This window comes from Elgaria multicarinata, chromosome 9 (genome assembly GCF_023053635.1).
Source record: "Elgaria multicarinata webbii isolate HBS135686 ecotype San Diego chromosome 9, rElgMul1.1.pri, whole genome shotgun sequence".
Classification (NCBI taxonomy): domain Eukaryota; kingdom Metazoa; phylum Chordata; class Lepidosauria; order Squamata; family Anguidae; genus Elgaria; species Elgaria multicarinata.
In genome coordinates, this window is record NC_086179.1 from 77,127,282 (window position 1) to 77,139,806 (window position 12,525).

Here is a 12,525-nt window from a genome sequence, read left to right on the forward strand (position 1 = left end):
GTTTATTTTGTATTGCAACAATGGACTAAATATCTGTGACTAAAATGAGACCAATACATTGCAATGTTTAAATGTCAATACTAAAATCTTGCTATTACCAGTTGCAAAAGCGCAAGTACCTCTAATGGCTATATCGAACTTTTCTATTTGCCTCCATACAAATCCTTCTTTGGTTCTTGTTATATAGCATCTCCCACACCAAAAAGTTCTCTCTCATCTTTTAAAGGTATCTCTGTTATTGTACTAGAAAGGGTAAGACTATTTATTTTAAATTAGACACCAAATCACAGACACACAGTTTTGTGTACTTACATTTTATTGTAGAGTTCTCAAGTTAAATACAAATCTATGGGCTTTTCCATATGAAATTAAAGACTAGTGAAACTAGTTAGATATAATATAATTGAGATGTACAGATGATTGCAAGATAGTTATATTCCTTCCTTATATTATATTTACATTTTAATACATTGCTTGCTATTTACATTTTTAAGCATATACCATAGATATAAATTGGTTATCTGCACTGTACAGTTCTTTTGTTACAGATATTATTTAATATTGCATTTATGACCGCAGAGCCTTCAGACTTCCCTATGAACTCTATGAAATTACAAATAAGGCTACATGAATGACATGTCCAGATATCTTTTCTATACTGAAAAATATTAACATACGAATATCTGTACTGATATCAATTTTATTTTTATTTTCCTAATTATAACAAAGGGGTGTAAAATGGCAGAAATATTTATTTCATGTAACATTTGGTTGGGATGGCACTTTACCTGAGATACAAAAAACTATCAAAAACTAAGTATAATTCCCTTTTAAGAGAAAGTTGTATAGGGAATCTATAATATGTATACATATGTGAGATTATTTGAACTTTCTGTAAAAGACCCCATTTTTAAAAAAACAAGAATGCAAGTTATGCATTTAGGAAAATCTCTACCCTCATTTACCAATGTGCTCAAGCTTTTTTCCCCCCTCACCCATCCAGATTCTTTTTGCAACATGATATAGTACTTAATTTTTAAATGTGAAGCAGTACAGATCCTAACAGAGCTTGGAAGGTGCAATAAGTCAACTGAAATGGATCTTACAAAGGAAGATGTGTGTGTATTAAGAAATTCACATTTTGTTGTCTAATAGCATCTAACACATCAAATTCCTCTGGACCCATTTCTCATAACTGAAATTCCTATGCAAATAAGCTAATTAAAACTTTTCATATTCATGCACACTGAAGCTTATCATTTTTTCTTACTAGTTAATAGAATGACATCAACAGGTTTTATGTATTTTACTTTTCTGCTTTTTATGTTCTATTATTGGAAGAAGTTTTGTTAGGCACAATATGACACTGTAAACTTAAGTGATAACTGTTACACAGAAATCATACACTAAACTTAAAATTAGAAAGTCTTCTGATGTTCGAGAAAGACATATATACCCTATGATCTTTAGACATGCCGGACCACACCACAGAATTTAATCTCCATTACATTATTAGTGTGTAATAACTTTATGACAGCCTATGGCAATGCCCTCTAAAGCTGCACTGGCCCCAGAGTCCCACGCACAGGACATTGGTGCACAGAAGATAGGAGAAGCAATAATAAAGATGCTTCCCCCCCCCCCCCAATGGTGCATTATGATCTCTTAGGGAATGCAGCAGCATCAGATCACCTTTATTATTGGCTTGCAATCTCTCAATAATGTTATTCCCATAAAAGACTCCACCCTTCTCTGTTATGAAATTAAAAGGGTAAACTTATTTTACTTCATTAAAGCTACTGAACAATGTGTCGGAAAATGAGGACTTCAAACTGGGATTATATTGTATTTTACAGTCAAATTTCCCAAAGCAATCCAAATGCATGGATTAACAGTAAGACACTTGTAAATAATCTGCTAGTTATAATAACTTAAGAAAAATAAAACTTGAGAAATTTTTGTAGCCTCTTAGAAACAAGCATCTATTACATTTTTAAGTGAATCCTCCAAAATAAATTGGGGGATGTCATTAAAGAGCTCTATTGCCTGCAATTCTTGTATATGCAGGTATCTGTACACATGGCAAACAGGAAGTTAACGTGTATAACCAAACTGAAAGGCATAAAAAACAAAACAAAAGGAGTTAAAGGCACACTTGAAGAGCTCCTTAAAGTAAGAGATTCCATTTATAGTATAGGTTAATGTATGACCAAGTTGATCAAATTTGCAGACTTGAGAGATAAAAAGCTTTTCACAGTTTATACCTGCTCCAGTAGATGCATGGTGGCATCCCTGAATGCTTTCCCAACAACCCTCCCTGCACATTGAGATCTAACATATCAGAGGCAAAAGTTCAGCCTAGCTTTCTCAGGGGTATACTAGAATCTTATGTGTAGGGATTTTTTTTCCTGGAGAATATTCAAACATTAAGTACCCCCTCTTTTAGCCTGAAGTGGTACAGCACAGGAAAAGCATTTCCCCCTTGATTCTGCTATTTAAATAAACAGGCCTTATGTTTGGTTGAGCTTTCTATTTAGAACTGTAAATAACTTACTCGCAAAAATAAGGTTTATTCCATTTTGTTAGCACTTTTTAAATGAGACCAGTTTGTGCAAAACCCTATTCTATGCCTCTGAAAGGTACCAGATAAACTGATACACTTTTCTATATGAATGGCTGAGGTTTAAACAAATTAAACTTGATCAGTGAGGAAAGCAGTCCGGTCCTGGAACTGAGGAATCCCCGCCAACTTCCCAAGCCCTGCCCCATACAGTGCAAAATCCATTCTTCTATGCCAAAGGGTGGGGCAGCATTGTGGCTGTTGGCCATCAGGTAATTGACCCCTTCTGTGCTACCTAACCACACTCAAGCCACCTATGTCTGGAAGTGCTGAGGATAAAAGGTATCACATGCATACACTACTTTCCTGTCAAGTGTTTCCTATCGTGTTAGAAATTCAAGATAAGGCAATAACATATTCAAATATATTCTTGACTCTAAACTATGATTCTAATTAGGGAGAAAGAATCCTTGAAGATAAAAAGTCTACATACTGACAAATATTTGATACTTTTAAAGCATTAAATTATGAATACATTAGTATGGTAGAAGAAATCTATTTCTTATTTTATAGTCAGTATATTTCAGAAACTCTAAAGTGAAAATTATTAAACACTGTCAGCACACCACAATGTATCTGGGGATCTTTTCTGATCATGTATATGGCATTCTTTTCAAGTGCCAGAAGTTGTGTTCCATTAAACACTACATTACTGGGTTTCACTGTTTAAGCAAATACAACATTAAAGGCATTTAAATATTTTGTGTGTCAAGATAAAATAAAAACAATCCCATAATACCCCTATGTGACCTTACCGCCTGATTTATTTGTCCTCATTTTTAATGCAAGACTGATTATTCCTATTAGCTGACAAGCACATCAGAAATATTTCCATCAAAAAAACGAACATAATTGACTAGGAACAAAGCTCATGGAAACAAGACGATCAGTCATTAGATACCAATGAACGTAACACACTTTCTTCATTCACATAGTAACTAATGAATATAACACATAGTAACTCAATTACCAAAGGAAAAAGGGAGGATGAAAAAGAAATTGAACTTGCAGCTTTTCTGTGGACGCGGAGTACGACTGTTCACTTTTAAGTCAACATGGTCTTCACAATAGCCTGTGTGGCCGAGTTCTTTGGTAATCCATTAATCACATAACTTCTTGTCGAATTATAATGGAACATTTCATTAAAATTACACACGTTTAACTGTGTGTCAGCATAAAGAAAACGATACTATGCCATAACAAGTAGATCAGCTGTATATGGTTGCTTGTTCTTTCATCTCTTGTAATGATTGGGAGCATCTGCAAATGCAAACTTCAGTCTGTAGGCTTCTGCAAGAAGAACACTGATATCTTCATTTCCCCAGTGCATTGTGGGCAAGTTCTGTAGAAAGATTAATAGTTCCTTGTGGGGGAAAAGAAGAAAAAGAAATTAGAACAGGAGATATTTTATAAATATCTCAGTATATATTAGAAAAATTAAAGTTTGAAGCTTTTGGTTGATATAGCAAAACAATCAACACAGGCACCACATGTTTGAGCTATTTCTAAAATGGCTTAATCTTAAACATCTATATGCATACAATAAAATCAATCAAGAAGGCTATTGATTTTAGGAAGCACACACATGACAAGAGCAAATTATCATAATATTTTTTGTGAGCTCCACAAAGTATGTGTGCAATTGGACAGCTATATGAATTTTCTAATTAATAAATCAATAAATACAAATAAATAAATAAAACAAACACCAAATTTCAAATACAAAAAGTATTCAAAGAAAGGATGGAAACATCATTCAGGTGTTAGTAGATAAGGAAAAGGTAAAAACAAAAAAGGTAAAATCAACAACAAACGATTAGATAAAAATCACTTATTTAGATTTTTAATACAGGGTAGATTCAATTTGAGATCACCCACAAGCAGCCAACCCCACTGATTCCCTTCCACAAATGGTGCCCACTGCTTACACAATGGAATTTTAGTGCTTTCAGTCAGGGGCAAACCAAAATCAGTGGAAATGCTAGTTTCTGAATGAAGCATGATGGCAGAGCACGCAGGAAGGCAAGATGTCCATAGTGAGGCTCTACCTGCATCTGTCCCTGCTGCCCACCAACTTGAACCCTTGCTCCCTTCTGGACCCAATCTGTATAGCCACCCAAAGAGAGAATGTAAGGAAAGTCAAGGAAGCTGCTCCATGTTTTTATTCTGTTTGCATGCTCAGAGAAGGCAAGTGAAGAGGTAGTGAGGCCAAGGAAGAGGAGGAGCAGGGCCAGAAGACTCCAAGGATTGACCATTGCCCTCTTCCAGAGGATGGGCCTTGGTAGCTGCCTAATGTAGCTCTGCCAACTCCTGAAATTCGTGGTTTAATGTCACATAAATGCAGTAGACTTATTGTTAATTATCCTAAATGAAACATAGCCTGGCACAGCCTGAACAAGTATAGCAACATTTGCTAATGATTTGAGTGTATGGAAACAACTATAAGAAACCTACTTCCTACAATCAATGTAACTCTTATATTCATCTAACAGATAGAAATAAAAGAAATGTGATCATGACTGTGTGTCAATAATGAAATCACGTTTATTGGCTTCATTCTCTTTGACTTTAAACAGTAAACGTGATTTCATTATTGACACAGTAAACTCTGATGCTTATGTAAAGCGTTTGGTGTGAGATTATTCAAAAATAAGCTCTGAGACATACAAAGAGTTTGAAAAGAATACATATTATTTATTAGGACTGATCCCCACATTCCCAGAGTCAGAAAATCTGTAAATATGGTGAAGCAGTACACCCAAGCTTGTACTTCATTGAGAGAGGCTTAAAGAATTTGCGGATTCCGATATGAACAGACCTGATCTGAAGGTCCTGAACTAATGTGCAGATTTGAAAGTAGCTAGCCGTCAGTTACTGCACTCTGAAACTGTTGGCACAATTCTCAGCTCAATAAATATGTGTTTAAAAACACCTATGTTGAGATAAAATACATTCAAAAATATGTATTTAAATGTGTATTTTCATGCAGATTGAGGAAAAAGGAATGTGAAAGTGAAACAGCCTGGAAACAGACCAATTCATCCATCCTGCCTCCAGCCACATATATAACATTTACATGATGTAGCCACCATTCACCTGATTCCTTTGATCCTATGCCCATGTTGTACATAGTGGGAGTGTGCGTATGGTTTCTATTTACCTTCCTGTTCCTATTTACCATGGCTTGTAGTGTTGGTAAGAAGCCATCCCCGCTGTACACTGTTGTGTCAGACAACACAACAACCCACGCTAGATCACAGGGTAGCTATGCACATTGCGGTCATGTGCTGAGCACGTGTGGGGTGGAGGAGCCATGATGGCTTCTTTTACCCCCGGGATTGTCCGACCACAGCCAGTGTCACTTAGAAACTGAACTTCATTTAAGAGTACTAATCCTGCTACCCCGCCCTTCACAGTTTACAAGAAAGCCATCAATATGTGCTAAATGGCTTCAACATTCAGTTTTTTAAATCTTGGCAGTTTGATTTAAAGCCAAAAATTCTTATTTTTCTTGGTAACTATTAAATAAACCAAGATTCAAGGATTATTTTTTCCTAATAGTTAGATCCTTCAGTGGAGTCTGAAAGTCTAGCAAGGCAATTGCCTACAAAAAGAACATTCTTATCTTATTGTTAACCTTTCTTTCACATCCCATGACCTTTTAACCAATGGATCAAACAGAACACAAGCGTGATCCATAGAAAAGATTAAACTATGTGTAGACAAAAAAAAGGTCAATCCACACACGGATGAGAATAGCTAGATCTTAAGGTGGATATGTTTCTCTCTCTTCTCTCTCTCTCTCTCACACACACACACACATACACACACCTAATGCATCATAAAAACTAAACAGTCTATGCCATCACGTCAGATTCAACAACTGATCCCTCTGCTTTCACAAAACCTATTTTTCCTATTTTTTATGCATCACAGTTGTGGTGCCTTTTAAAATGTCACCACCCTTTAGAACACTTCAGAATTCTGAGCTGGGGCTGTGCAGTGTGAGTTTTTATCCATCTCCCTCAAAATTATCTCTGATCTCACAGACATGGTTCTAGAAACATTCCAAGCTTCAACCCCAAATGAATCGGTAAATGCAGTCTTTTGTAGCTGATTTCTTTGACAATTCTGTTATTAGTCTGAAAAAAACCTGTCAAGTTCTGCAAGACCCAGCCTCTAAAAATAGAAAAATAAGTGATAGTTATATTGGACTCAACTGCCAGTGTTTAAAACTGGTCAACTAGGGCTGACAGTTCTCAACAAGGTGAAACTGAGAAGGTGACACTTTGACAGAACAATCTTCCATTAATCTTTCGATAACATAGGGAGATATATTGTCCATGTGATTAATTTCAATTTTTTCAGGAGAAACAATTTCATGGAAAGGAATGCCTCAAAGTACAGAAAATAAAGCTAACAAATAGAGGGGTTTGTTTTGTCCCTTTTTATATTTCAAATGGCATACAAAGCAACAGATTCCCCGAGCGCTGCACAGCATATTTTGAGCAGTAAAATAAATCCAATGGATCTCCATTTTATCTAATCGGAATCCATCTATGAGACATTTTCTACCTTTATTTCTCATTCTTTTTTCCCCTTTTTTAATATAATATTTTTATTTGAATTTTATAACACATACAATAATCATACTACATCAACTTAATACCACAATAACGAAATTAAAAAGAACTTATTGAAATAATATAATAATGTGCCGTACACCCCATCCCCCGGGACCTTATTCTCCTTTCCAAAATTGTAATGTATCCTGCGACGGTTTACTCCCTTTCCCTTTTTCTAATACAAATTTTCCATTCTTACAATACTAGTATAAAGCCCATGTCTCCAGGAGTGCTGGGAGTCCTGCTCCTTTCCCACTTTTTTGCCCCAGTCCCCTCACCACAGATGGGCTCATGAATAATGCAAATATAGCTCATGCATAGTGAATCCCCCCCCTCTGAAATTTGAATGTGGTGCAGCCGCGCCCCTTCCCTCGTGTGTCCTGATTGGCTGCCTCTGTCCCTTTCCCCCTCTCTGCTGGCAGCGACAACCTGTGTGGCTGGACCCAGGGCCCACCTTCACGCCACACTGATTCGCTGAGCAGGGCTCTGTCATCCTACTGGCAGAGAGGCTGCCCTGCCTATTTGGTGCAGTGACAATTAATTGCTATTAAAGCTCTAGCTTTGAACTTCTTCAGACTTTCAAAATTTTCTGCATGCCTACACTGCATGTCACTTTAAAACAAAAATAATCAAAAATGGCCTGGCAGATCTCTCGTAATAAGCCTTACACTACCATATTCTTATATAAATGTTTTCAAGGACACAATTGACGTCTATTCTTGTCACATGGGAAAAATTTACATCTTTGTCATTTAAAATATTTATTGAGAAAATTTCTTTGCTTTTCCTCTTTAAAAAAAGAGTCTATCAAAGTTGCTTGCTGAAGTTAATTTAAAGTAGCACCAAATACAAAAAACAAAACTAGCAATAAATAACACTGATGCAGAATCAAATGCTTGTTATTTATTTACTTATGAGTAAGAGGTTCATGGATTTACACTCACAGATTGCTACCTAATAGGACATCAACTTCTAACTATAGCTTAAGAGAAATGACGAAAAGCAAGGTAAAATATTGGGAACAGTCAAAGAATATCAACAAGATAACAATCAATTCTGACAAAGGTTATCCATTGGTGTGATCAAGGCTATTTCAATACAAAACACAGGACTGAAACCAAACTGGAATGAGTCTAAATTATCCACTTCCTCCAAAAGTGCGTGGAGTTGAGTAGCCATGACTCTCACCAAGACCTTGCCCAAGAAGTGGATTTTAGTGGCTGGGTGATAATATTAAAATCTCCTGGGTCCAAGGAAGGTTTCTTAAGGAGTGGACACAATTGCCTCTTTCAAGCCAGCTAGTTCCAGCACTTATTTCAAAGCAATATTGACAAGCTCTTTGACCCACCCAGTCAATCCAACCCTCCCACCGGCTATTAGCGAAGACAGAAAAGGATCAAGAATATGAGCGGTCAGCTGCACCCTTCCAAACACTTTGTCTACATCCTCAGGGCAAATTTACTGAAATCAATCCCAAACAACCAGACTAGATGGGACTCTGGACACACCTCCACTGGAAATTTGTCAATGATGGTGTCAAGGTCAGGGTGGGTACTGGCTTGTAAACTTGCCATAGCAGGCCACCACATCCACACCCAGATCTGATTTCAACAATCTATTCACTGCCCAGTAAAGCTGTTCTGGATGGCTCCCAAAAGCATTAAAGGAAGAGAAATACGACTGCTTTGTTGCCATCATCAGTGTCTCAAAGTAGGCATGATAATGCATGTCCAGTCACATTCACTATGAGTTCTGCACCATATACATTCTAGTCATTGTTCTGCCTGTTTCATAGCTTGTAGGTCCCCACTAAACCAGTGAGCTAGATGAGCTCAACAGTGCTGGAAAGGACTCTTGGGAGTGACAGTGTGTGTAGCGCCCACTTTAGGCAACTGTTTGCACATACCTTCGTGGTTTCTCTAATGCTGCTTCACAGAAATATCCTGTCATAGACCTGGTAAATAAACCAACCATCCTGAAATACATCTCCAGGCCTTAAACAGCTCTATGGAAATGGAGCTAGTAGTGGTAGGAGACTGAAGAGAAATCATGATTTCCTTTGCCATGGCAGTCAGCAGTAGAAGAAGGTTATGTCTCCCAGATGGGACCATTCATTCCTGAAACCTAAAGCTCCATCTGGGCACTCACAGAGTTTGCTGAGGCCCCTTACATGGTGTTGTCTACCTCCCGCGTACCTTCCACCCTTCCTTGTGCAAAAAAAAAAAAAAAACCACACAAAAAAACCTTGTTAAGTCAGATTTTTTTTAAACTCAGAATTGCTGCTCTCTCCTGTGTGCAAGAGAAGCAGCGCCATTATAACAGCGGACTCAATGGGCCTCATTGTGTACTTCCTCTTCTGAAAAGAGGAAGTAACTGAGGAATGAAAACACGAAGGTGGGGAGCATGTCAACCCAGGTGTGATGGAGCTTTTAGTTTGGCCTTCCACTGATTAAGGGGGACATGCATTTCTGTAAAACCTGAAAGAGAACTAATTAGATGCTCTGGGGGAAAATTCTTCAGCTCCATAACGATTGCAAGAGCTTACAACAACAATCTGTCTCAAAAGCCATTTCTGGGGAAAGTTTTAAATCTAATTTGTTTACAACCAGGTGACAAAACAATATGCATTTATAATTCAGCTTATTTTCAGAGCTGCTGTTGCAATGTGGAAATTTTATTATAAGATAAGCAAATCTACATGCACCAGCATTTATTGAACCATTGGAGACTAGACACACACACACACACACAAAGAAGTAAATCACTCCTCTTACATCAGCTTGTCTGAAAAGAAAGGCATCTGTCATCTCATTCCATATTCTCCATTCCATACCCCAAAAGCATTTTTGGTTTCTATTTGTCCCCTTATCAGCGGCTTTGATTGAATTTGGTAGTTAAGTGTACAGGGCTCCTGCGATTTTCATTTTCACTGGGGGCTATACACCGATAAAGCCAATAATTTACATTGTTATTCAGTTTCTACTGAAGAAAGAAACACAGGAAAAAAAACTATTTTCTTCAGAGCAAGGCATCTCCAGTGACAGCTATGAATTACCCTCTAAATAGAATCGCTGCCAGGACATTTAAGCAGGGCAGGTCACCTAAATTGCTTAAGCAGCACTAGTAAGATAATTTCCCTCCTTCCACCTCCTAAAGGGAATTTTCTATATTGAAATAGGGAGAAACACACTATGTAATTCTTCTGTGGCAGTTACTAAAAATAAATGTACACATCACTTGGTTAGGGAACAAGATATTCTGAAATTCTCCAAACTGCCTCGATAGAATATTAGAGAAATGTGGTTTTATCTGACTGCCCTGTAATGCAGAAATGACCTAAAGTTTTATAAAACACATTTAAAATGTTCAGGGATGAATAACAAAGAGGAGAGTATGACTTTTATCATTTATTGTTGTTCCCTGCCTCAATCAAAATGGAGCGGCGGCCAAGAATAATAATAATTATTATTATTATTATTATTATTATTATTATTATTATTATTATTATTTATACATAACATCAGCATACAGGCAAAATCTCCATACCATATTCCATCCAGGAGTTAGATATTTTCATAAGCATACATTTTCATAAATGTAAGAGTAGAGGTGGGTGAGTTACTCATGGCTCACACTAGACTGACGGAGAAATAAGCCAAGCCATTTCACAAAAGATCTGGAAATGGCTCAGCTCATTTCCAAGCCAATCTGAATTCCACCACTTACCTCCAATTTGACAGTCAGGTTCCCAGTTCCCTGGCCTTCAGATGATGTCTCTCCTGGCTCTGCAAAGCATTTGAGGTTAACATGGTGTCCCTCCCCAAACAGCAGGGAAGCAGCCCACCCCCAACACCCATGGGCCTCTCCATATTTGCTGTATTTGTGTGTCCAAACCAGCCAAGTATCGTAGGAGACTTTGCTCCTAGCAATGCAAAGCTGTCATTTTGGGAGTTCAGGGTTGGATAGTTGGGAATTATTCTCCAGATCAGTTTTCAATTCAAGCCAGATAATAATGTAGTGTTGTTCTCACTTCTTTTTGATGGTAAATAAGGAGTCCCTGAAGCTCATAGGGCCTGCCAAGCTTCGCTGGCATTTCCATGCAAGAGCAATGGATCCCACAAAGGAAGGGGGGGGGAACTTTCAACTAGAGCAGATAAGATCCTAAACCACTATCTTAAGCCACATACAGATGATTTTTTTGTGGCAGAGAAAAGTTTATTGGATTCTTCTATATTACTAAGAAAGGATGACCAGGTCAGAAAGATGTCCACAGTCTTGTCTTGCTCGAAGCTACTTCAAATGATGATTTTTCCCATTATTAATGTGATTATTTTGTTGAGCCGTATTTTAAATATGAGATCTCTTTCTTCTATTTGCAAGCAGCTATTGCAGCCTACCTCAATATGTGTTGGACTACAACTGCCATAGCTCCCAGCAACCATAGACAATAGCCATGCTGATTGGGAATTATGGAGAGTGTACCTACCCTAGTAGGCTTGGCCATGTCTAAAACCATTGCAACCATTTGTAATCAGATAATATAAGTTGGTTGGATTAGAGCAAAACCTCTTCTAATCCTGTATCCTATTTTCCACCATGGCCAACCAAATGTCTCTTTGGAAGCCCATGTGTCCAATTGAAAATTGTATCTGTAAGCGCAATTTTGCAAATGCATGATTTACAATATTTATTCTGTTCTTTGTTAAGTATACAGAATTTGTTACAGAGTTCTGAAACAGGTTTTGGGAACGTAGTCCCACCCTTGTACCTGGCATGGGGGCAGAAGACAGGAGAGCCACTTCCATCACTTCTGGTGTGGCTCAATGATACCAGTTCTAGTCAGTCGCTGTCCATCCTGCAACCTGAATCCCCTTCCTGGCCAATCAGCTCGACTGAGTCATGGTGCAGACTGGGGTGGGGGGAGAGAGCCTCTTCCCTCTGGACCATATATTGGAAGCTGAACCCGAGCTGGCCAGAGCCTTCCTTGTCTGTGGTTGTACAAACATAAGGGAAGTGCTGCCAAAGAACCACACTCAGCTGCTTTCTAAAAAGCTGACATCAACATAGGCTTTGCCCACTGCAGCCCAGGCCCCAGCGTCTTGGGGCCATACCTGTGGTGGTGGTGGAACTCATGCCATGGGGTTAGAGGGTATTTGCAGGCGGGATGTACTAAATCGACTTCATAGTCCCATTGTATTTTGGGCAGCCAATATAGTCTAGCTTGCCTTGCATGCATAGAACGGAGAAACAAAGCAAAAAGATGTGTAACAATAATTAAGT

The 12,525-nt window shown here is 38.0% G+C and overlaps 1 protein-coding gene across 2 annotated transcripts in view; it reads right to left on the reverse strand.

The window, feature by feature from the left end:
• Positions 1-298: 298 nt before the first annotated feature.
• The window catches only part of TBC1D22A (TBC1 domain family member 22A), a 147,108-nt gene continuing 134,881 nt past the window's right edge, over positions 299-12,525 (reverse strand). For both annotated transcript variants that reach the window (XM_063134118.1, XM_063134116.1), the window contains one exon: positions 299-3,983. In XM_063134118.1, coding sequence (XP_062990188.1) covers positions 3,855-3,983 — 129 coding nt within the window. In that variant the 3' untranslated portion in view covers positions 299-3,854. The remainder of the gene's footprint in view (positions 3,984-12,525) is intronic.